Source organism: Falco rusticolus, chromosome 18, assembly GCF_015220075.1.
Source record: "Falco rusticolus isolate bFalRus1 chromosome 18, bFalRus1.pri, whole genome shotgun sequence".
In the NCBI taxonomy this organism is placed as follows: Eukaryota; Metazoa; Chordata; class Aves; order Falconiformes; family Falconidae; genus Falco; species Falco rusticolus.
The window spans coordinates 860,779-886,217 of NC_051204.1; the positions used below are offsets into that span (position 1 = coordinate 860,779).

Below are 25,439 nucleotides of genomic sequence, written 5' to 3' on the forward strand. Positions count from 1 at the left end.
GTAGCACAGGGGAAACTGCTGGATCCTCCCGCAGGATTTTCCTGGCCCCGCGGAAACCTGCCCCACAGACCCAGCGCCCACCCCACGGCCCCGCTCTCACCTCCAGCCCCGCTCCCACCCCCCAGCCCAGCTCCCACCCACGGCCCCGCTCCCACCCACAGCTCTGCTCCTACCCCACAGCCCCGCACCCACCCATGGCGCCGCTCCCACCCCCCAGCCCAGCTCCCACCCACAGCCCCATTCCCACCCATGGCCTTGCTCCCACCCTGGCCCCACTCCCACTCCACAGCCCTGCTCCCATCCATGGCCCCACTCCCACCCATGGCCCTGCTCCCACCCCCGGCCCACCAGCCCCCAGTAGACTGCCAAAAGCTCGGGGTGCAGCCCTGCCCTGCTGGTGGGTGAGGGGCTGGGAGCACTGGGACCCCCCTTTCTGGCTGCTGCCTGCTTACGTCCTTCCTTGGCAAACGCTTTGCGGCTGGGGGGGTGAGTTTGGGTTTTGCAGACCCTGGAGGGATGGATCCCCCGGGATGCTTGGGATGCTCACAGGGAGCCTCGCATGAGCGGGCTGGTGCCAGGCAGAGAGAGCCCAAGGCCGCAGCCACCGCCTGAGCGAAGCCCACCTGCACGCGCAGGGCACGGGGGAGAGGCTGGGCAAAAGCTAATTACACCGGGCGGGTAATTGCAGGAGGCTGCTGGCAGAGCTCCTGGGGTCAGCGGCGTTAGCAGTGGGGTTGGGGCGGCTGGGGGGGTCTGGGGGTGGCCAGGAGGAGGGAGCCCGGGCAGAGGGGGGCTGGGGGGGCTGAGGTTAGAGGTTGGCTTCACACAAAGGAGCGAGCGGCTGGAAGCCGGTGCGACGCCAGAGCCAATCGCTGGGGCAGAGCGGCGATAAAAGGGCTGGCGAGGCGGCGTGGGAGCTCGCAGGAAGCTGCTCCCGCTCCCACAGCCCCGGCCTCTGCGGCGGGAGAGCGGGAGCCAGAGCGGCCGGCCATCAGGAACAGCCACCGGACCCCCGCCGCACCCACCCACCCACCCACCCACCCACCCTACCAGGGCGAGACCTCGCTCGGCATCGCCGTGAGGACCCAGGCATATGGTGAGCCTTCGCTGGAGAACAACGGGGCCGAGAGGCGGCGGGCGGCTCGGTGGGAGACAATGATGGACCCCGGGATGAGGGGAGTGAAGGGGCTCGGCCACCCCGGGGCTCTGCTCAGCGGCCGGAGAGCTGGGGGAGAAGGCAAGACCGAGAGGTGGGGAGGGAGGGAGGGAGGCAGGCGCCTGGAGAGAAAGGGATGGAGAGGAGGGAGGAATGCAACGACGGGGAGAGCCCCGGGAAGAAGCCCCGCTGGCCAGGAGACACCCAGCAGATGGGGGGCTCGTGCCCCCCTGCGCAGCCCCCTGGGAACAGGTCCCACCCAGATGTGCCGGGAACTTTTTTTTGCTTTGGGAGGAGGCTCGGCCGAGGCGGTCGTGGGAAGCAGATTCAGGGTGGGGGGAGACACAAGGGGGTCTGTTCTTGGCCCTGGGTGGCCTCACCGGGGTCAGGCGGGGGCAAGGCGAGGCTGCCGGAGCTCTGGGACCCTGCTGGGGAGCGATGCTGCAGGACGAGGGGGCAAGCAGCCCCCTGCATGAGCCAGGGGGGCGAGGGGCTGGCACCCAGCGTGTCCTGGGGATGAGAGCGAGTGGGGGCCACGTTTGCTGGGTGCCTTGCAGTGGGCGTCTGGGAGCAGAGCGTTTTGGGGTGCACGCTCCCCGTTTGGGCTGTAATTCCCTCTTTGTTGTGTGCTGCAGTACGTGCTCAGGGGGGCTGGACAGATCCATTTTAAGCTGATCAGAAAGAGCAGAGATGGAAGAAAACCTGTTAGATCCCGACTCCCTTATCCCCCTTCGTTAACACCCGCTAATTCTCAGCGGTGTGTCTCCTGCCTCATCCAGCCGGGCTGTAAACCTTCCCTGTGACAGGTCTTTCATCACTTCCCTGGGGAGACTGTTGCACGACTGCGAGATTTAATAACAACACAAATACCCTGAGCTCTGACATAGCCCTTAGCAGCCAGGGATCTCCCAGGGCTGCACAAAGAAGAGCAGCTCTGTCTTCATCCGGGGCGTGGGGAAGGGAACAGAAGAAATGAAATAATTTGTCCACTGTCACCCAAAAATTAGCAGCAGAGCTGGGAATCAAGCCCAGGTCTCCTGAGTCCCAGCCCAATGCTGTAACTACCACGTTTTGAGCCAGCCTGATCTGTTTAATCCCCTTGGATCACTTGAGTCCAGCTAAGCTACCTTGTAAGTCATATTTTTGATCCATTTTCTGCTGATTTTTGTTCACGGGGTGAGCATCAGTTTTGAAAGAACGTGATAATTCAGCAGCCTGGACCGTGCCTTGGAAACTGGGCTTTGTCCGAAGACATCGTGTGAGGGATCTCGCGGGGAAGACATCTGGTGCCCCAGCCGAGCTGTCGTGCGTTTAGGGCCGGGAGCAGCACATCTGCAGCGTTATTAACGTAGATGAGAAAATAATTGTAGGGCAACCGATCCAACCTGGTCTGAACTGGCTCCAGCGTTAACATCCTTTTTAAAGGGGATTCCTGCAAGAAGGAACTCCCCAGTTAAGAACTGGGGGTCTCTCAGAGCCAGGCCTCCGCAAAGTGACTGGATGCATCTTTTTTATGCAGCTCAAAACTAGGTTCCTGGCCTTTTTTGGTCAACAGAAATCCCACGAGACTTCTCATTAGGGAAGGGAGTTCCTCTTCTGGTTTCCTTCAGCAAGGCAGCCCCGTGAGCCTACAGCTACCCCCTCCAGCCCCACATGGCTGTGGAATTTTTCTTTTCCTTGTCGCCCATCCTCGGGTTTTGCAGGGTTGTTGTCCATTGTCAGGCAGCTGCCATGTTCCCCCAGAGGTGGCTGCCTTTCACTTTCCAGTTAAGTCATTTTTATCTGCCATCTGGGGGTGTTGCGGCGCTTACCTAGCTGTTGGCAAAAGCTCTGGGATGGAAAACAATAAATCTGGGTGAAGGAATTATTGCAATCGATATTAAGCACACTTTAGACATATTTGCCACTCCTCCGGGGTGCCCGTAACCTCTCCATCTGGCCGGCTCAGGGGGTTCCAGACACAGGGAGCCCTGGCAGAGCCCCGGATCCTGCACCGGGCTGCATGGCGTCTTGGATGCTAACGGGGAGGATGGAGCTGAAGGCAGGGCAAAAGACCAATCTTTTGAGGGATTCAACCTATGAATACAATTTTGGTGGCTTTTTTTTTCTTTTTTTTCTGGACAGCAAACGCAGGAGGATGCAGCAGCTCTTGCAGGGGTGGTGTGGGGGCAGTGAGTGGGGGCAGTGACCGTGGAAAGTGGCTGTGCCGTGTTTTGGGGTGCCTGGAACAGGGCTCCCTCCTGCTCTTGCTGTGTCTGCAGATGGCAAAACAGCAGGAGCTCTCAGGAGAGGCTCTCGGAGCTCAGGAGATGGGCTAACCCATGTAGGAAATGCCAGTCCAATGTCTGGTGTTTTACAGGTGATGTTCCACCAGAGGAGATAAGCCAGCACCACATTTACAGGTTATGCTTGGGGAAAGAGGAAATTACAGGCAATTACTGTTCCATTAATCAGAGTACAATAGAAGGTGAGTTTCCAGAATAGCTTTTGGAACAGTAATCGAAGACATGGTTGGGAAACAGAATAAAATGCGGTGTGGTTTTAACATAGATCACATCAGTTTGGCTCCATATCTTCCTCGGCAGCGATAACTGATTCCTGAAACAACAGGGTCTTATGCACCCGGAGCGGGGGAAAGCCCCTGATGCAGTGCCCAGGGAAATGGTTGTTTTAGGGGGGGACAGGAGAGAGGATAGGGAAGAGACGGCAAAATGGAAGGAGGATGCTCAGCTGCTTCCACAAGGAAAGATCGGGGGGATTGACCTTGTTAGCAGTCCTTCTAGAAGTCAGGAGATCTGCGCATGGTGAGAGACAGCAGCTCAGCGACCAGGGAGATGAGGCCGGTGGCCCAGCAGCGCTGAAGGAGAGCTGTGCCAGAGCAGGCACCGGGGAGCTGCAGGGACCTGCAGGGACCTCAGCCAGAAGGCATGGGAGAAGAAAGAGCATCTGGGACTCCTGGCAGAGGTGACAGAGGAAGAGCACGCCAGGCCAGATGTTTTCGGGGGTGTCAGAGAAGTATTGGTACCAGCACCCAAAGGTCAGATCTCCATCAGCGTGGTGCACCCAGGGCAGCTCACCCACAGTGGGCCACCAAGGTGGCTGCAGGGGCAGAGAGCCCACCTTGTGAGAACAGACTAAAATGGGCTGGCTTCTGCCAAAAACAGACAAATAAGGAATGCGATTATTCGTTATTAATCTCACTAAGAGGTAAATATTATGGTGGGAGAAGAATGAGGAACATAATGCCAGTAGGATGGTACATGGATATACATTTATGAGGAAACCAGAAGCTGAGGTTTCCAGGTGGAGCATGGTTTATGGAAGAGCCTATGGAAAAACCGAAAGGAGAGGGAAGGAGCATGAAATGCTGTTTGCCTACTGTGCTTGTTTGCACCAGGTTTATATTGCACCAAATTAGTGCCACGCTGCGGAACTTCCAAGTCTTTCTCCCAGCGAAGCTGTTTTGCCTGATGTCCAGCCTGAACATCCCAACCTGCGGCTTTTTAGCCTTTGCTGCTCGCGCTGTCGTCTGGCACCGCTGACAGGGGTTTCACTCTGCCCGGAAAAGAGGCGCTGCTCATCCTCCCAGCGGGCTTTCTGCTGTGTCTGCCCGCTCTGCCTGAGCTCCGAGCGAGACAGGAGATCCCAGGGAGCAGAGGCTCCCTTCAGACCATGGTTTTTAATGGATGCCATTAACCATGGCCATGCTCCCAGGAACGGGCTGCTCCGTGCTTCAGTTTCCACTTCTGGAAAATGGATGAATCCCAGCAGAATCCTTCTGCCCGGTCTGTCCCCTCGCTGAGAGGCAGGGGCTGGGGACCAGCCCAGTCCCCCTTGGCCCTGGTCCTTCCAAGGCCACGCATCTCCTCCCCAGGGCAGGCAAGCCGAGGCAGGGGCGAAGGTGGGAGAACAGAGTGGGTGGGCAGGGGTTTCCCTTGGGCTCCCTCCTCGCTTCTGCGGGTCCTGCATTGTTGCCCTGACAAAGACAGCCCTGTTCCTCCCCACAACTGTTCCTTGTCAGCATCCCTCAGCATTTCGGCTGCAGATTTCCTGCCCACTGGCAGCCTGTCAAGAGGCAGGCCGGGCGCAGGACGTGGATGGAAAGCGGATTAGTGGGGCAGGCTGGTGGAAGGTAGCTCTGCGCCGTGGGATGCGCGCAGGGGCAGGTTTGTCTGGTGGAGCTGCGCTCCAGAAACCTGATGAAGAGGGTAGTGGTGGCTGCAGAAGTGGCCCAGCTGCTCCTGCTGGTGGTCTACCCTGTGTCAAGCCAGCAGGGACCTGCCCTGGGTCCCATACACTGCTGAGGTCAAGGGGTTGGCTCGAAGCCACGCAAGGAGCCAAGACCTGAAGATGAATTAGGGTCTTCCATGGCTAGAGCTGGAGCCACTACTGCTGGGCTCACTCCGCCATCCTCCCCCAACCGCATCTCACTGTCTCTTTCCACACTGGAGAATCCAGTGCTGGGGAGAAGCAGTGCTGGGGATGCCATGTCCCCTTCCCCAGCGGTGCTGTGCCCACTTCTGGTGCTGGCCTGTTTGACGCCGACTCTGCATTGGGCTGTGTCTCATGGTGCGGGCCGGTCGCCAGGCCCCAGGGTTGCAGTGGTGGGGCAGTCGGGCAGGGAGCCCCCTGGTTCCCAGGCTCAGGGGTCGGGCTCTTCCCGCTCCTCTCCACCTCCTCCCCACGCACACCTGCTGGGAGAGACCACGGGCTGGGGTCAGCGGCCGCCCCATGCGTGCGGGCTGCACCGATCCTGCACACGATCTTGGGGCCGTCGGTCCCCACGGCAGTCGGTGCAGCCCGCGCTTTCCAGGGGAGATGCTGGGCGTCCCCCCGAGGTGCGGAGCCCCTGCCCGTGCCTCACCGGGTGGCTGGGACACACCGTGTCCTCCCAGGACAGAGGAGGAAGGGGCCCACGTTCCCCACGCCGCGCTTTGCCTTCGGGAAAGCCTCCGGCAATGGTGCGGCGATCCCAGCGGTGAACACACGCTTCACAGGGTGGCTGATGGGAACCATATGGCAGAAAGGGGCCCCTCGCCCTCCGCAGTCACGCTGCTGCCCCGTGCCGGAAACCCACCGGCTCCGGAGGGGCCTTGCCAGTGCCGGGCGGGGGCTGCCGGGGGCAGGCTGGTGCGGCGGGGGCAGCCCGGGTGGCCCCGCTGCCGAGGGAAGCAGGGAAAGGCTCCCGGCCCCCATCCTGGCTGTGGGAAACGCGGCGCTTCCAAGGTGGGTCGCTGTTGGGGGGATTGGGGAATTTCCTGAGCGGGGCAGCCCAGATGCTTCCCTCTCACCACATCTGCCCCCAGGCTGAGCGGGGAGGTGAGAGGGGAGGTGAGATGCTGCTGGGCAGGAGCTCTGCCGCCGAGTAGCAGCTGGGATGAAGGCTGCCTTCCTCACCCCACACTGCTCCCCGCTCAGTGCTGACAGACAGACGTAGCACCTCTATGGCTGCTCGCGCGTGTCCCCTGCCATGCCAGCTCCAGCCCCAGGGTCCTGAGTCCAACACCCGCTTGCTGAGACCACCACGAAGGTCTCCACATGGCACCAGCAGCTGCTGGTGGTGACCTGGGCAGGCAGAGCTGGGGGTACCAACTCTGGTATCCCACGGGCTGCGGTGCCACGTCCCTGGAGCTCACTCTGCGTCTGCCACGCTGTGGCCACCAGCACTGCCATCAGAGGCTGCTCTGTCTCCCTGGGTAAACGGCACCAGCCCAGAGCCCTTGGTGAAGGGTCCATGTTTTCATTCACACCAGCCATCAGATGCTCCCCGGAGGAGTTGGCAGAACGGAGGCTGCAGGGCAAAGGGCTTGTCCTGCCCACCTTGTCCTGAGACAAACCCCTGAAGCTGCTGGTTGTGCGACCAGGAGAGGACAGCCCCAGTCCTGCTCTTCCCGGGCTGTGTTGGTGGCTGAAAGCCTTAGGGAACACAGGCTTGGAGAAGTCAGGTCCACCAGTTACAGTGCCAGCCTCTACCATGGACACCTGGGTCTGGCTTGCTTGCTTTGTCACAGATGCCGCCTGCACGCCCCAGGGTGGGCGAGCCCCCTCCGCGCGCTGGGGGCTGCCCTAGCCGTCGTCAGGGCTTCGTAGCATTAGTGTGGCAGCACGTCCTTAAGCAAAGCTGGTGCCACTGGGGTCCCTGCACTCATGGAGGCTTGTGTTGACTGCCTTGGGCTCACATCCCATCCTGCGAGGAGGAATGACCCTTGGAAGAACGACGACAGCAGCTGGGAGCCTCCTAGAAACCCTCCTGTGGTTTCTAACTTGTTCTGTTTCCCTTATCGCTTCAGCACACCCTTCCCCTTCGAGATTTCTACTCTCGCCTCCCGTCCCTCGGCAGGAAGGACGTTTAGCAACTTCTACTCACATGCCTGTAGGGCAGCTCCACCAGGGGAGCTGGGGCTTGGAGCGTGGGCTGGGGGCGCAGCGCTGCCGGCAGGGTACGGGGTACGTGCACGGCGGGGTGGCAGGGGGGAGGTGGGGGGGTGGAGAGGATGGAGACCTGGAGATGGGGCTGGCTGGAGAGCACCAAGCCACGGGGCAGGGTAAGTGGGATGGCATGGAGGGGAGCAGGGTCTGGGGGCAAGAGAAGCAAAGGAGCAGACAGTAGGTGGAAGGAGCCGGGGCGCATGTGTTTGTGGGGAAGGGCCGGGGGGGATGATGGAGAGACTGGGGACACCAAGGGCGAGAGGGTGGCTGGGGCAGGGGAGGAAGATGAGCTGTGGGGGAAGAGGAAGGGAAGCCGGGGTGGAGAAACGTTTGTGGTGAAGGCAGGGGAGAAGGTGCAAGGCAGGTGGAAAGGGGGAGGTTGTGCATCCACATTAGGGGTGTGCAGGGGGCAGGGACGCCAGGTCCTCTGGGTTCCTCAGGCTCCCCTCGGGGTCCGCGCTGGCTGTAGGCACCGTGCAGGGCCCGGAGACATGCGGGGGAAGGTTCCATCCCAGGGGATGGTGGGCAGAGGGGGGCTGTGGGCTTGGGACAGGAGCCCCCACCCCAGGGCTGCTCCTTGGCCGGCTCTGCCCCAGCCCCACGCACCAGCCGCCAGTGCTGCCGGCCGCCCTCGGCGAGCAGGAAATAACAAGCAAACCGCAGAGGAGACGGAAATGATTTAGGTAAAACAGAGCCATATTCTCAGATGAGGCTGTGAAACGTTTGCGAGGAGGGCCGGCCAGCCCCCGGGGCGGCGGGGGGAAGCCCAGCTCCCCCACCGCTGCTCAGGACCGGCAGCAAAGGTCTCAGCTCTGAAAGCAGCCACCCGTTTTGGGTGCTTTGCTGGGCTCAGCGCCAGCCTGGCGTCAGCCACTGGGTGTTGGGACTGTTTGGGCAGCCAAAGAGCCCCCAAGACCCAGGTGCCATGAGATCGGCACAGTGGGGCTATCCCCTCCCCCAAGCCCTGCACCCCAACCTCCCGCCCTGGGGCTTTGTCAGGGTCTACCCTCGCCTTTGGGCAGCAGGGAAGTTTTTGGGGTGACAGTATGAGGATGAGAGGTTTCAGCAGGAGAAAGCAGCCCCAGACCGGCGGGGGGGTGGTGCTGGTTTGCCAGCCCCCAGCACATCCCTGTTGTTGCAGAGCTGCACAGCCACCCCCTCGCCCTCCTGCTCTGCTCTGCTCCCCCCTCGGCATCATTCGGTCACCCCACAACTCTGCCTTGAGCATGCAAAACAGTCTTATCGAGCCTCATCTTTTACGGGTGTTCTGAAAGTAAGACGTGATGGGGAAAAAACCCTGAGGATCTGTCAGTGCCTTTTCAGCTAATTTTTACCAAAAGGGGTTATTTGCAATGCTAGTGGATTTTTTTTTTTTTCTGTGTTGCATTGAAATTGGCCTGAGATCTGTCAGCCTCATCCTCCCGGGCACTCGGCATGTCACGCAGAGGCCACAGCCTCCGGGTCTCAGCCGAAAGGCGACGTGGGCTTCCCAGGGAAGACAGAATCCCCACCACTCGCTCTGCTGAGCCGTGATCCGCTCAGTTCAGCAAGGCTTTTCTGGGCTAAAATTAGACTAAAGTCACAGTCCTTGCTCCAGCAACACCAGTCCTACATTAGCAAAACACTGGGTGCTGGTTTTGCTGCCTCGGCAGGACAGCAGAGTTGTAGTCTGGGGGGTGCAGCCTTGCTGCCAACGGCTTGGCCATTGCCCGGCCATTGCCGTCCACGCGTGGGTTTGGAGCAGAAGCCGTCACATCACCTTCTGCTTGTGCTCCTGGCAGCCCTCTCCCATCCGAGCCCAGTATCTTTGCATGGGACCAGAGCTACTGAGCTCAGTGCCCCAGATCATCTGCCAGCTTCCTGACACTACGCGTCATTCCAGACCTGCACCTCCTGTCTGGTGTGCCTAAACCTCTTGGATCACTCCAGAAACCCCCAGACCAAAGAGGCGGCACTGACCCGCGGAGGAGGCTTTGGGCATGCTGCTGCCACGCACCAGCTCCTGCAGAGCTGCGCAGCCGCCGCTGTCGGGGTGATGAAACCAGCCACGCTCCTGTTGACATTTCCTTTCTAGGTGTTGCAAGAGGTCTGTCTTAGACACCTCCTCAGGGAAGACCAGCTCACCAACTTCAAGCTCAGGATTAGATAGACGGAGGAGGGGAAGGAGCCATGTTCCAGGCCACGGGACCCGCCAGCCCACCCCCAACTCATGTACGTAGCATCCCCTGCGGGTTGTATGGGAATTTCAGCCTGGGGTTTGGTTCTCAGGGATGGAGGGTGGTGTACGGAAGCTGTATTTCGGGCCTGACATTTTAGGGTGATCAGAGGCACGGTCACTGCTACTCAACCAACAAAACTGAGGACAGGAATGTTCCAGCAGAAGGTGCTGTTTGCTGAGCGCATTGCAACGCCAGCGCCCCGGCTCCAGTCCATACGGAGCTGCTCACCCTGCTCTCGTCTCGAGTTGCCGTGTTTGTTTGTGTTTCCATGGCTTTCTGTGATCACAATTGAGAGCATGCGAGCTGCTTAGGATTGGAGTGATCGGAGATGGAAAAACATAAAGGCTCAAGAACATCTCCTGCTGGGACAGGATATGGCCCTTCCCTGAGGGAGGATATATCAGATATGAAATAGATAGTGTGCCTGATCGGAGCCAGAAGGCTGCCGAGAAGTGACGAGCAGCAGTGGATTGCCTGTAGCCTTGGGAACGGATGTATTCCAGCTCTGAAGAGGCAGCGTTTTCCTTAGCTCTGGTCAGCTGAGCCTGGAAACAGCGTATTAAACCCTATCCCCAGGAGAGCACCTGCGGTTGTTTTACCAGTGCCAAGGGATGCAACTGGTTTTACACGGGCTGAGCCTCCTCGCTGCCCATGTCCCTCTGTTGATTTTGGCTCACTCCTCCAGCCTTGTGGGAGTGAGAGGAAAATCACGTCCCTGACCTCAGTCAATGAGAGCAGCTGGGAAACGTCCGAAGAGCAGCTCAGCGGAGTGCGAGTTTCCTGTGCGTCTCTTAGACGAACTCTTTCCAAAAATACAAAGGAGAAACGAAGGGGAAGGACAAGGCAAGAGGAGCGGGGATGGGAGATCAGCCTGGGGGCAGAGGGAGGGGACAGTGCTGGCCAAGCAGGGCCACACCAGCAGCAAGAGGAAGGACAAGGAGGCGGCGGGGGGATGCTCTAGGGTCACACTGCCCCAGTGCTGGGAACAAGCCGTGCAGAGGGCGAGCCAGCCTGTGGGGAAGCAGCCCTGGCTGGTCCACCTGGCTAAGAGTGCATCTACCCCTCTGATCCTGACTGTACGCAAGAGGGGAGCATCTTCATCAGTGCGAAGGCAGGTGAAATACTCGCAGGCGGCTGAGTGGGACCCAGCAGGTGCCTGCACCGTCAGCTGGGGAGGACGCAGGACGGGGGGGCGGCACAGTGAGGCAAGCGGTGGGAGGGGATTTTTGGGGAGATGAGCTGCTGCAGCTGCAGATGGGAAAGCATGCGCCGAGACTGCTCTGAAATTCTGGGGACAGAGGTGCAGGCCCCTCGGTGCCTGGGTCTCTTTGCCTTATTGCTCCTGCTGCAGCTGCAGCGCCTGAGCAACGCCTGCCCCAGCGAGCTGCAGGACCGGTGGAGCGCATCTCCGGCTCCGAGCGTGCCCCTGCCCCTCTGTGGGCACCCAGAGCTTGTGGGGCCTCAAGGAGCTTCTCCGTCTCCCCTGCGTGCAGTGGCGTGGCGGGCTGAGAGCCGAGGAACTCAGAAACAAAACATCTGCTGAGGGGGAAGCAGCACAACCACAACGTGCTGCGGGAGGACGAGGGGCACCCCAGTTACACCCTGAGGGAACTGGCAGTATAGCACCCTCCGACTGCAGGTGAAGCCCCCACTGGCAGCATTGCTAGAGCCTTGTGCACCTCCAGCAAGAGAAGGGTTGATCATCACTCTCCAGCCCCGTAGGGGAAACGTTGGCTGGAAGGAGCAGGAGCAGCATCTCGCGCTGAAGCAGCGTTGCCATTAGTAGGTGCATAAGCCAGGAGGTGACGATTTGCTGGTGCAGGCCACAGAGGTTTTGCCAGGGGCTTGTGCCACAGCAGCTCAGCAAGCCCCTTCCCCCTCCCTGCCAGCCAGAGACCACCCCCCAGGGCTGTGAAAGTGGCTCTTGCTGTCCCTGAGGGGCCATGCCTGGCTGTGGGTCCTGATCCACGCGTGATGTTGCGCTGGGTAGCCCAGGACAGCACCCAGTGCCTGCAGATGAGGGTGGGAGAGTTGTCACCCTGGGGCTGTGCCCTGCGGCACCTGTGCTGTGACACCTGCTGGACCTGTGCTTGGGTGCTACCAGCAAGAGAGATCTGCTGCACCTTGGCCACGGAAAAGACAAAGCCACGTCGTGCTCCTGTGTCTGAGACGGAGCCTCCGCGGGCGGTGCTGAATGGGAGAGCCGGCTGCTCTGCCCCTGCTGGGGCCCAGTTCCTCCTCTGCAACACGTCTGTGGTTTATTCCTCTTTTTCTATTTTCCTTTCTTCCTTCTCCTCTTCTTGGGAAAAGCACCATGGCGCAGGAAGTAACTCACACACAGGGACCTGACGGAGTTCACGGCCCCTGGGCCAGTGAGTTCAGAGATGGCCACCAGTTGCCCATGATGGCCGGGCAGGGGCTGCTGGCGTGCCCCAAGGTCCCTTGCAGTGGGGACCTGCACTGCTCCTCCCCAGCACAACTCAGCACCAGGCTGCTCAGCCCTGGCTCTCACTTTGATTTCTCTTCTCCTTCCGTTCTTAGGAGGCAAAGAACAACTCAGGAGGCAGCACGGTGCAGCGCTCCAAGGTACCGCAGTTTTACCATGTCCTAGTGGTTCACAGCGAGGTAGGGAGGACCAAAAGCCCGTGGCTCAAGCACCAATCCAGCCCAGCACCGGCAGTGCGGTACAGGGACGGTGAGGGGAGGTGGGGCGGCTTCACACTGACCGATGCTCCAGCGAACGGCAGTGTGGATATTAGGGGAGTGGGCTGCGGTGGGAGCCAGGCACAGTGTATCCCCAACTCCTTCCTCATCCTCTCTCCCTTTGGTGTCCCCTCCCCCAGTCCTTCAGCCTGAAGGCGCAAGTGAAGGAGATGTGCACTGCCTGCCAGAAAACCGTCTATCCCATGGAGCGGCTGGTGGCGGATAAATTCGTCTTCCACAACGCCTGCTTCTGCTGCAAGCACTGCCACACCAAGCTCAGGTGAGCCAGGCTGTGCCCACGGTGCTGCCCAGCCGGGGTGGGGGAGACCCTTCCACGCAGTGCCCCCACCTGCCCACCACAGCCCCTCCACTGGGAGCTAGAGACCCCCAGTCTGCTCATCACAGCAAAGAAAGTAAAAAAAGGGCTTATCTGCCCACCCCGTCCTAAGTCCCAGCTAAAGCCCACCCGGCGTGGAGGAAGAGCGTTTTGCCCTCGAGAGCAGCCCCAGGGTGACATGGAGCTGAGCCAGAAACCCCCGAGGTGACACGGAGCCCAGACTGAGCCGTGCTGCGGGACCTGCCTCCCCCAGAGCCTAACGCGACCCCTGGCAGCCCCCTGCACCCCGAGCCGGCCGGAGGCAGCACTTGGCCCTTTCTCAGGGTCCCCTCCTGCACGCTCCCCCCTCTTCCCTCCCCTTCCCGGTGCCCCCAGCCCCATCGCTCCCCCCGCCTGCGGCCGAGCCCCCTGCCCAGCTGACCCTGCGCTCCTTCCCCAGCCTGGGCAGCTACGCGGCGCTCCACGGGGAATTCTACTGCAAGCCCCACTTCCAGCAGCTCTTCAAGAGCAAAGGCAACTACGACGAGGGCTTCGGGCGCAAGCAGCACAAGGAGCTGTGGGTGCACAAGGAGGTGGAAAGCGGGACCAAGTCGGCCTGAGCGGGGCCAGCCGACCCTTCCCTGGAGCCCAGCAGGGAGGCACGGAGCGCTGAGCCAGGGCTAACTGAGCTGATGTAAAGCAAAGGGGACGCAAGGGCCTGGAGGTGGGAAGGCAAGGGGGGCAGCCCAGCCCTCTCCGGAGGATGCTTGGGGGGATCCCACAGGCTGTAAGGACAGGGCAGCAGCGCCGGGGTACAGTCCCCAGCCCTGGAGCCCCCTCGCTGCAGGCCCCTCTGACCGACGAGATCAGACCAGGGGCACTCGCCCCTATGGGAATCCCAGCCCTGTCGGCACGTTTCAGGCCTGCCACCGTGGGAAAGGAGAGGATCTGTGGGCTTAACCCAGCCCGTGAATCACAGCGGAGCTCCCCACTCCTGCCACACCGCTCCTGCCTTGCTGGGGCTCTGAATAAGGAGGGTCCTTGGTTTACATCAGCTCAGTTCAGCTGGGATTGTTCAGCCTTAAGGATGCTGCCCTGCACCTGTTTAACAGTGTCTGTCTTTTTTATATTTGCCTTCGATTGGTACGTTCCGCGCTGAAGCCGGGCACGGCTGCTCTGCGCGCAACACCGCGCCATGCGCTCTTTTATTTTTGTAATACAAGGTTTCCGAGCCTTCCCTGCCTTGTCCTCTGTTCCAGGGGGTCCAGGGCGGTGGGAGCAGTGGCCAGGTCTGCCTCTTACTGCCCAGTTACCATGGAAAGAGCCTCTGCCTGTGATACCCCTGGATACAGGTGTGCGGTGCCGTGACTGAGGCAGATGGGGGCTTGGGGGGCTGATTTCACTTTGCGCACCGGCCTTACTGCCCCGTCAGCTGCACAGCTCGGCTGTGACCCCACACCGGCTTCCACGTGGAGCCCAGACCACCCGCACAGGGAATTCACTGTCCTGTGCAACAGACCCACCGCACTGCCCTGCGCACATCCCGCGCCTTCCTCGCTCCCCTGCCGTACCCACAAACACTGTGCCCTGCGCTGCAAGCAGGTGCTGGCTCCGATCGCCCTGCAGCCGATGTGAGGGGCAGGGTGGGCATCACAGCCGGGCAATACGCCCTCTGCTCTGGATCAGCCCCACCTGCCGAGCTGCAAGGTTTGATAGCCCAGCCCGTACAAATTAATGAGCCCAACAAGACCTGCCAGGCTGCAGAGCCTAATGCAGGGAAAGCAGGTGAGTCCGTTTTTAATTATTACTTACCTCCTTCCTCCACACACCATTTGTAAGACTAGCTTGAAAGGGTAATAAGCATTCAGGAACCCCACAACTTTCCAGTACTGCAGGAACTGGGCTTGTCAGAGCCCCCCACCCCCAGCACAGAAACCAGCAGCCCCCCCCCCCCCCCCAGCAGAGCTACAGCCCCTGAGATGGGCAGCGGAGCTCCTGTTCCATCACTGACGGGTACCACCAGCCCCCCCGAGCGCATCCTGCCTGGGAAAATCCAGACACCACCACGAAACCAGGAGCGAGGGATTGAAGAGGGGAAGAGGTGGGCAGGGAAGTCCCCAGGTGTCCCAGGGGGAACCGATGGTACATGTAGGGATGTGCCCCTAACCCTGGTCCCTGCAGCACCCCTCCCCCCTGCCACTCCGGGGGCTCTGGGTGGGCACCAACAGCCGGGCAGCATCGGCACAGCTGCCCATGCTGGCAAAGCTGGCTGCACTCCCACCTGGTGCCGGGGAGGATACCTGCTGGGTGACCCCCGGAGCCTGACATCCCTCTGTTGGACACGTTATTTCTCTTTTTTAATTAAGGCCTTACGTCTGCTCCTCTGGGCGGGGAGCACCCAGGCTTTGCACTGCCCCACGCCGCAGGGCCTGCCCGCAGGCAGGGACCCCCACTGGGCTCCCGGCCAGGTTCAGCCTCACCAAGTGCTTTTATGGTCCCCACCATGGTGCAGGTGCTGCCTCAGCTCCTCACACCGACGGGCGGGCACCAGATTTACCCCAGGACAAAAGCCGCTTCCTGAGCAGCCTGCAGCGGCTCTGCGGCGAGGGTCGAGTGATGCTGTTGGGGTTTCAGCCCCTTCCTCCCGAGGGTCAGCTTAGAAAATGAAAGCAGCCTTCTCCGTTTCGCTTCCTGTTTCTTGCTGCTCTCGCTTCCCTTCCCTCGCCTCTCTCTTCTGCACGGCAGGGCAATCAGATACAAAGTGTTTTTAAGCATACCAGATGATTTGGGGGTAGGGGAAGGAGAAAAAACCCAGCTTTTAAATGTTGGGCTTTCAGTTGAAAAGAGAAGGTTAAGCAGGAAGAACAACGAAGTTCCATTTCTCTCCTTACCTCCAAAAAATTGAAATTTGGGATTTTTGTCTAAAGGCAGTAGCACTGGCCGTTCCTACCTACCCCCTGCTCGTATGGGCACAGCAAACTCTCACGGCTGTAGCAGAAGCGGAGGGAGCACGTGCAGGCATGCGAGGCGTGAGATCTCCAGCCTCGTACGTGGCTGTTTTCTGATTCTGAGAGCAGGAACCGACAACCAGGCTGGACGTTACCGAAACAGGCTGCAACAACCTGGCCCGGGCACCACGGTTCAGGGGAGGGAAGCGAATCTGATGAGCATCGTCGGACACAGCGGCATCGCCCAGCACAGTGGCTGCGCCCAGCAGTGGGTGGTGAGCTCCTGCTTCCCTGACTGACGTGCCAAGCTCTGCACACAGGGGAACCCTGGCGGTAACACACGTGGGAAGAGGCTTTAAGCATGTGTAGCTTATCTTAACTGCCTGATAGGTGTCAAAGGTGCAGCTGCACAAATGGCAGCGCACGCCTTCCCAGGGCAAACCAAGAGAAACAGCACTGCAGAAACCCCAGCTTAAAATGCCTCCAACTGTGACCTTCCTGCAAGACATTAAAAAAAAACAAAACAAACAAACCCAAACATTGTCTCTTTGTCCCTAATGTTTAGTTAAAATGCAGCTGACGAGAGCCAGTTCCATGCCACTGGGGCTGGCACCCTCCTCTCTGGATCACCCACTCCCTTAGCACACCTGGGAACACACGCAAAAATCCTGCTTCTGGGCAGACATGGTGACTTCTTACTGCAACAATCCCTTCAGATCTCCATCCTGAAGCACAAGGGCCATGTTTTCCCATTCCAGCTGCCAGCAACCTCCCCCTCCCGGCAGTCCGAACCGGCAATCCACACGTATGGATTCGGGATGTTCAGACCCCGCAGCTGGGGTAAGATTTAATGTCATAAATACCCGTGAAGAGAAGGAGGACCGCAAGTTCTTGGCATATATAGCTGCCTATCATTATCACAGCTTTTGATTTGAAATTTCAGAGCGGCCAGAAGCCAGCCATCAACTCTGAGTGGTGGGGGGAGCATTCTGTGCTCCCTCCGTGGGGCTGAGCGGCGCTGCACGGCAGCACCCTGTGCCTGCTGGGGACAAAGGTGGTTCGGAGCGAGACGGGGACAGCAGCTTCCAGGTGCTGGGTGCAGGGAGAAGCCTGCAGCATCTGGCCACCACAGCAAGGGCCAGGTGGGCAGATTCTGCCTGCAGCCTACCCGAGGATGCTACACAGAGCTTACACTCAGTTGAGATGAGCTAAAAGTTCCTTTCAAGTCACGACCTGGTCCCTGTCGGGGCTTCTTTTTGCTGCTCCAGCACAGTGAAAGCAGCGCAGCAGCTGCAGAGGAAACTATTCCCCAGCAGAGGAGCCAGAAAAGCAGCAGAAGTTGCAGCCAAAGCAGATGCTACAGCTCTCCCGAGCTCCAAGGCGATGCAATGTAGCAGCACAAGGGCTGCTCCAGGGTGTACCGGGGCTGCAGCACTTACACCTGCCCTAACCCCGCAGCAGAGACAGCGTCACGGCCACCTGCGCTTCCTCTGCTCCGGGGCTCAGGTCTGGCCTTGCTGCCAAAGAAACAATACGGCTGACGAGCAACAAATAACCTCCGTGTGTGTTACACACACCTCGGCTTTCTCGTGCACTTTCACGCAAGCATGAGGCTTCTGTTACCAACCTGCCTTTTAGCTCAAGAAAGGACATTTTCCAGAGCCTAAAAATTCAAGCTAACAGATTCACGTAATAAAAACTGTTTTTTTGGAAAAAAAAATAATAAATCAGTAAGAATCCATATACATCCATACCATCCAGATGTCCAGTTTTGGACGAGATGCAGAGTGCTAGGCAAAGCTCAGCAGCAGCAGAACAAGCGACACGAGAGCTGGCTGTGCCGGCACGTCCTGGATGGAACGCGATACACCCACACCCGGGCAGTGCTGGATCCAGGAGGCATTGTTCCTCGTTTAGGCTTCGTTAGCCTAATAGAGAGGGACAGAGTGGTGCAGCGCAGCCAGTGTTTTCAGGGATTTTAAATTATGTTTGTGTCACAACAGAATTTAGAGGAAACGTACCTTAAGCCACCTTCCCCTGAGCCGCACTGCGCGTCTGACTCAAGCTACCAGCGATCAAAGGGCGCTGGAGGTTTTCCGCTGCGTTTCTTTTGTGCGTTGGTCGGTGTTTTGTGGCTGGGGGGTTCTACCTTCACCCCCAAGCCCCCAGACCTTCTCCTGTCCCAGCCCCTGCCCAGCCCCCACAGACAGGTGAACGTTCCGGTCAGCGCTACACACTTTGCATTCATGGGAAGCAGAATTACAACAGAGCTACTTACTTTTGAGAGGGGGGAGTAGGAGGGGAGTCCGGGAGCGTGAATCTCACGTTCATAAAGTGAATGTTACCACCGAGCATCCCGAGTGGGAAGGAGAGCGAAGGCATCAGCTTTGGGAAGGACCTTCTCTAGCAAAGGTGACTGAGGGTTTCTAAGTTCCTCCTTCAGCAAAGGCAGGATTTGCAGGTTCTAACCCACACGAGGAGGGTGTGAGGAAGCAGCAGGAGGTGGTTATTTCTGGCTCCACAAGACATTTTTGTTCTGGGACAACTTCACTTGTCTGATTCTCATCTGTTCTGGAACAGCTCACAAGAGCCACACATGTCCTGGCTTCACCCAGGGCTTTCTACTGCATCGGCTCATTAACCAATTTAATCTTATTTGTTCATCTTTTACATTTCAGTATTTAATCAACATAGCAACAACCTATACCATGGCCTGGGAAAAGGCGATTAGAGGGAAGGCTGTGGCTCAGGCTGGGGAGGGCGGCATCTCAGGGGACCCTGGTGGCATCCAAACCACTGCTTAAGCGACTGCGACACTCAGGACTAGGAGCTGCATAACAGCAGCAGAGGGAAAAAATGAGCATTTCAGCAAGTAGTGTAGACGAATTTTATATGAGCACTATTTCTGTCCTTTCCTAAGATAGCATGCTGGAAAAAAAATAAAGCCTGAAAACATTTAGAAATGTGGTTACCCATTCTCGTGCCTTACCCTGGGACAGCAAAGCTGATCCCATCCCAGATCCCAAGTACACTCAATGCAAGACCCGCCAGATTCCTCCGCTTCTGCTGGGAGGCTTCATTTCTGGAAGGGAGCTCACGACACCAAACAGCATCCAGCATCACTCGCCAACAGCATCCTGGCTTGTATTTGAAATCGTGGCCAGCAGGACAGGGCAGGGACCATCCCCCTGTGCTCGGGGCTGGTGTGGCCGCCCCTTGCACCCGGGGGTCAGCTGTGGGCCCCTCACTCCCAGAGGGACACAGACGGGCTGGAGCGTGTCCAGGGACGGGACACGGGGCTGGGGCTGAGGAGCAGCAGCTTCGGGAATGGGGGTCGCTCAGCCTGGAGAGGGGGAGGCTGGGGGGGCTGGTTGCTCACTGCAGCCGCCTGGCAGGGGGCTGTAGGCAGGGGGGGGTCTCTGCTCCCAGGTAACAAGCGACAGGACAAGAGGGAACGGCCTCAGGTGGTGCCGGGGAGGTTTAGGTTGGACATTAGGAATAACTTTGTCACCCAAAGGGTGGTCAAGGATTGGAACCAGCTGCCCAGGGAGGGGGTGGAATCACCATCCCTGGAGGGATTTAAGAGACCTGTGGATGTGGCACTTAGAGACGTGGTTTGGTGGGACTTGGTAGTCCTGGGTTAATGGTAGTGCTTGGTGATCTTAAAGGTCTTTTCCAACCTTAACCATCCTATGGCTCTGTTCTCTCCACATGGAGACAACAAACCACTCCCGTCACTCTCCTGCAAGGTAAAAAGATGTTGCTATTTTTACACTCTGACAAGAGGGACGGAGCCACTCCACCTCTCCCTTTAAAGAGTTAGAATGGATGAAGTCACCTTCCCCAGAGGCAGCCTTGTGAAGGAGACATGCTTACCGGATCTAAGAAGCAGTGCTTCACAAACAGGACACTTCTCCATCTGTCCCAAAGAATCAACACCTGAAAAGAAAAAATTCCTCTTTCAGTTAAGGTCCTTGATTAGAAAGAAAACTAGTTAATTGTCTTTCTTACCTCTGGGCACCACTTACGCAGGCAGTAAGAAACACTGTATTGCGAACAACCACCAAAAACGGCTTTCATATAAATGATAATTTTATTGTAAATAAAACGATACATTGGCCTGGCTTTGCACTGCAAGCCCCCAGTCGGTATATATAGACTACTGGTTCAAGGTCTTCTGCACAATCCAGGTTAAAGCAGTTTCTCCCTGCGCTGCACAGTTTACGTCAGACAGGTATCGACAGATAACAAAAGTCCTTTTCTTCACTTCTGACCTGTCCCCACGGCACACCTGCCTTTTCTAACCGGGAAATTCAGAGCTGCTCAGCAAGGTTTGCTTCTGAACAAGGCTGGGGTTTAAAGATCTGAAGCCCAAACACCATTAAACCACAGAGGACACCCTTTTTTTTTCCTGAAAATTACAGACAGACTGAATATTCCCAGCTCCAAGGGCAGGTACCAAGGTGACAGCCCGAAGACTGTACATATTCAAATAAGTAAAATCTTCCCATCCAGCACCTATTAACTAAGCACCCATCACTGGGATCTCATTCGCCCCCACGTACAGCTCCATGTATCTGGCCTTTGCCTACCAGAGAGAGCATGCACAGCAGGGACGTAGGCATTTACCGAGGTTTCACAAGCTATCCTGGCTCTCTGGAAATACTCACTTGGAAATAACGTGTCACCTGAGCTGGTACTAATTTCCCTCTCGGTCAGTTTGTTTGAGTAACTTATGGCAATGGGAACTGTTTGAGGCATCTTCAAGTCCTTTAGAATACTACTCCAAAAATATGAAAAAAATAATCCAAATTGCTGCAACCTACTGCCACTAGAATAGGCAAAGATCAGATTTACTGGAGAACAAGCAAATAACCTGGAATGCACAGAATCGTCACACCAAGAACAAAATGCCAAGTTTGTTTCCTAACAAGTTCAGGGAGAACCGTGCCCCCCATTCCCCATAGCTCCTCTCTGATGGGAATCTCTGACAGTTTCCTGCTCAGTTTCAACTGTTTCAGGATAATGGGACCCCTAGAAGATATTTTTCTTCAAACAGGATATTCTCCGTTTCTGCAGCACCTTCCATCGAGGATGCCAACACTCAACATTCCCTATACATCCCTCCCTGGAAGGAACAGTAGAAAACACAACATGACATTTGGAATGGACACAACAGCTCATTGTTAGCCTGGCACTCCTCCTCCCCTTTCCCCTAAATAAGTTTATTCCCAGTTTTTTCCAATTCTGCCAGGATAAAGAGGCCAGATGTAATTCACTTTAGAAGTATAATTAAATTTATGTCTACTTGAAACTTTTTTTGCTGCCAGGGCTGTGTTAGGAGACTGCGGTGTAAGTGCTGTCCCCAGGCTTATTCACCATAGCAGTGGACTTAGGAATCCAGATCTTCCTTTTCCATAGTCAAGAGGACTGTGAGGAAACAAAGACTGCATTTTGGCTCGGCTCTACTTGTTAGAAACCATCAGCAAATTCTCTGCAAAACCAGCTGCTTTTTTTCCTTTTTAAATTCATAAAGGCGTCAAATTTATTTCCCGTCCTCCCCCCTACCCCGTAACAGTCGAGTCGATATATATAAAAATCACCAAATATGATCTTTTACGATATAAATAAAAAAAAAAAAAGTATGAGGCATCACCGTTTACATGATGTAAAAAGAACTAAAAAAAGAGCGATATAAACTACATTCATAAAAGTGCATTTCCAGACATACAAGTAATGCTTTGGCTTGTTCCTGTGCCGAACGGGTGGCATTGGGTCAGGTACTGGTATACTGGAAGTCCAAGCTGGCACCCCATGCTCTCTGTCACCGTGTAATTGCTATTTACGTTCGTTAATACAGACTGGAATACGTGGATACACAGAGTAGGCACATTTCAGCATAGGTGGTGGGAAGGACCAGGAGCTCCGGCGGGGAGAGGACTGAGCCCATCAGCCCATGACGCTCTTTGCTCTGCTCTGGAACAGCCTTCCATGACGCATATGAGGTAAAAGCCACAACAGATCCTGAGGATTTAGTTGCTTTGAAACATTAAGTTACACCATTTCCTCATGCCCTATTCTCTCTTAAAACATGATGTGTGGGATTAGCAAGGGAAGGCCACGGAAGGTGGTCTCAGTTTGGTGAGGACAAGCCAAGGGTAGAGAGAAACCTACGCAGACAGGATCACTGCGCTCTTGGTTGCTGCTGTACATCTGCAGGGTCAAGTGTGATGAGTAAGATTCCAATCTTTGGTATATTTAGGTGCTAGTTGCAAGGCTTGAAGAGTGCTACCAGCCCCCACAGGAGCGCTGACCACCCTGCTTCTGTCATCCAGCCTACAGGATTCCTCTGCAGCGCAGGCAGCCAGTGAACCACAGCAAAGCGGTGCAAAAAGCTGCCTGTAACACAGTAGTAGTGTCACACCCTTGCTTCCCTTTGGTGCAGGTGACAGTGAAGTGCAGGCCAAAAGTCAGGCCACGTGTCTTGACAATTCGGAGTCAAGTCCCACATTTGGAAAAGGTCAATAGAAGTGCTCTCGCTAGAATTAAATAAATTATGGAACAAGGGCTTTCCTAAAAGGTATCCCCCTAAGTGCCTGCAACCTAAACAGTGCATCCTTGTAGTAGTGCAGGACAGCCTGAAAGTGAAACCAGCACTTGCTCACTTTCACTGATCACACAGGGCTCCCAGAAAAAAATGCTTCAGATTGTTAAACCCTTTCAGGGCTTTTGGCTGCTCGGGGTTTTTTTAGGGTTCTTTTTTTCCTCTTTTAATCCAACACAGTATTTATAATGTGTTCAAGGAGCTTGGTTTCATTAAAACGTGCCTTATCCTGCTATTAGCATTCACTTAAAACCTGTTAATTTTACTGCATTATGAAAGCAATTTTCAAGTTTTTATGGGGGAGAAGAGTGGAGGTATGTGGAGCCTTAATAGGGTTTCCAATACACGAGCAGAACACCTTCAGGGTTGTTCTATAAAGCAATATCTTCCCTAATACATTTGCTTTTCTTAAGTTTCATTTCACACAGATAACTTATAATTGAATCCCCAGCACTTAAAAAAACCGCGAGTCTTTTATGAGTGAAATAAGGACTGTTAGTGCCTAAATCACACGCAGTACTTGAGGCCAGAAAGCCGCCAGGAGCCTGGTTCTCAGAGATGTGGTACCTTTCAAATGCAAAACCACTTGGACGCACCTCGCTGGTACCAGCATGGGGATCTCCAGTCAACTGTAGAAATACACCAGCTTTACAAATGTCCTCTCTGGTTCACTGACTTAACTCGTACAAAAGCTTATTTAAATAGGGCCGTAACAGTTTATGGAAATCTTAAATGAACACTTAAACGCCTGTATAACAAAACGCACGCGCTGAAGGGTTGAGCTTGATTCTAACTTACTGTGCACAAGTAGAACTGGTGTCCAGCTAATTCTCCCCATGAAAAACTCGATTTTCCATCAGGCCAGTCCTCAAAGAAACACATAAGCTTTTCCTGAAGTAAATTCCTGGGCACCAGATGAACTATCTTTGGTTTAAAGGATGGTAAAAAGCTACCAGCCAAAAAGATAGGTGCAACAGAAAGCTGTTCTGCAGAGCTCCCTTCCAGAAGGGTTTTGGTTAGACCCAGCAGTCCCGGGGAGATGAAGCAGGAGCACAGACCTGTTGGCTATGAGGACACAAACTAACCGACATCGTCTTAATGCTAGGACAGATCAAGCCTTGGAAATCAAGCTCTAGGATTTTCTAATGTCAGTGGGAGAGCCCTTATTTTGGGCCTTGGAGTGATTGCATTCTGCTGAAATTTTTCTGATTATCCTGACATTTAGCTAGAAAGACCTCCCTCACCACCCCCACCCCAAAATCCATGGTTTCATTATAAAATAACACTATTCACATACTTTTGAATCAATATTTTCTGAACACCTTCAGATGCTGAATACTTAAGAAGAAAAATATATAATTATATAGTGAGCGCATGCTCAATGACACATGGCTTTTTGCTGGATTCATGTACTATAGATGCCTCTAAAGCCCTAGCAGTCTGGAAAACAGTGACCCACACGCAGAGAGCTGGTCTGGAGGGCTGTTGCACGTTTCTGTTGTGAAGAGTGTAGCTCTTCTAGTTCCCACTTTGGTTCAGATTTCTTCTATGTTCAACCAGTGAGACACGTGTTACATTCCCATTCTTGGGCCTGCAGAAAACATGCAGCCAGCTGCAATTTCACATCAAGGTAACTAGGGCAAAAATGCAGCTCTGTTTGGACAGCTGTCGGTAGGATAAACATTGGTCCAGCAAACAAAGGTATCAGGCACAAGAGCAGACCCTAGGTTCCTTGGTATCATTTCCCCAAAGGACTAGGACAGCTGAGTTGGCATTTTGAAGATGCAGCACCACAACGGGCAGTTGCAACTAGACCAGACGGGGCACCGAAAGCCCAGCAGGAGCTGCTAGCGAGGGAGGTAATTCAGTACTGGAGCTGTGCAAACTGATGTCTGAGCAGCTCTTCAGCAGAGGGTCTGTGCCTGGCTTCCACAAAGATCTGCTTTAGAAAGTCCCGGCAATGTTCTGATATGTGGGAGGGAAGCTGGGGGTTGGTTGGTTGGGTGGCGATTTTGAAAATGGCTGCCATGGCTTCGTACTCCGCCCAGGGGGGTTTCTCCGTCAGCATTTCCACAACAGTACAACCCAGGCTCCTGGAAAAGCAGACAGGGGGGGGACAAAAAAGAAAAAAAAAAAAAAAGAAAAAAGTGAGAACTGACTCAAACAATAATGCACCGTGTTCAGAGAACTTTCAAGCAGCCAACATCAAGGTACCGCTCTGCTCTGAAAACTGCTATAAATTGGCTTTGTGCTGAGAACTGCACTGAGAATGGTCAAGTGCCATCTGTCCAGCTCTCGATGCTCAGATTCTAGTCTCGGTAAACACCTGCATTAACAGGGGACACGTGGTGCACACAAGATGCTCCTGCAAGGCGCTGTTTGACCTCCGTGGTGTTGCGGGTGCTGCTGCTACTGTTGTATCTCAAAAGCACTTTCTGAGTTGCAAGGAAGAAAACATACTTTTTAGGCAAGGTCCAGCAAATCAGAGCTGGCTGACCCCACAAAGCCATTTCAGCAAAATCTCTTTCCAGTGCACAGAATGCCCACATGGAGACAAAAACCCCAACAAACCAGTATCTCCACTTCACAAGAAACCAAGCATCACAGACAGCCAAAAAATAATTTAAGTCTTAACAGCTCCAGGCTGAGAAGGCAGTAAGTTAAAACACCAGCACGGCAGATGCTTCATGAAGTTAAGGCAAAACTCCCAGTAAAGTTACCGGGGCTCTGCAGGCTACTCCAAGGCAAGAACGTGATTATGGGGACGGACATGGCTGAGCCACCTTTCTGAAGCAAGCACGACACCAACACTTTCACAGGGAAGATGGGCTTCTGTAGTACTGCAGCGATTGTTTTTTGTTCAGAAAGTATTAATTGCTTCCTCCAGGCCACAGATTAAGCAAAAGCAGTTAGTGAACTTCTAATACCCAGTCCTGTGTTTTGATCACATCGTTCCATTAAAAAGGCAAAACCGCCTCTTCTACCTTTAAACGAAACTCTCTTTTGAAGTGAAAAGCAAAGATAAGACATTTTCAGAGGCAGGCTTGCATCAGTTGCCAAGACA

The 25,439-nt window shown here is 55.8% G+C and overlaps 2 protein-coding genes across 6 annotated transcripts in view; one reads left to right on the forward strand and one right to left on the reverse strand.

The window, feature by feature from the left end:
* The first annotated feature begins 922 nt into the window (after positions 1-922).
* Positions 923-14,060, forward strand: LIMD2 (LIM domain containing 2). Of its 4 annotated transcripts, none has more exons than XM_037411339.1 (5): positions 923-1,096; positions 9,660-9,796; positions 12,346-12,390; positions 12,648-12,787; positions 13,284-14,060. In XM_037411339.1, the coding sequence occupies exons 2-5, from the start codon at positions 9,755-9,757 to the stop codon at positions 13,441-13,443; spliced, it is 387 nt and encodes a 128-aa protein (XP_037267236.1). In that variant the 5' UTR covers positions 923-1,096; positions 9,660-9,754; the 3' UTR covers positions 13,444-14,060. The 4 variants fall into 4 exon arrangements, with proteins under 4 accessions (XP_037267236.1, XP_037267235.1, XP_037267237.1 ...); XM_037411338.1 differs by lacking the exon at positions 923-1,096 and adding an exon at positions 7,477-7,603; XM_037411340.1 differs by lacking the exon at positions 923-1,096 and adding an exon at positions 7,477-7,596.
* Positions 14,061-19,845: 5,785 nt separating this feature from the next.
* MAP3K3 (mitogen-activated protein kinase kinase kinase 3) overlaps positions 19,846-25,439 on the reverse strand; it is a 40,975-nt gene continuing 35,381 nt past the window's right edge. For both annotated transcript variants that reach the window (XM_037411104.1, XM_037411103.1), the window contains exon 17: positions 19,846-24,468. In XM_037411104.1, the coding sequence (XP_037267001.1) occupies positions 24,240-24,468 (229 nt within the window). In that variant the 3' untranslated portion in view covers positions 19,846-24,239. The remainder of the gene's footprint in view (positions 24,469-25,439) is intronic.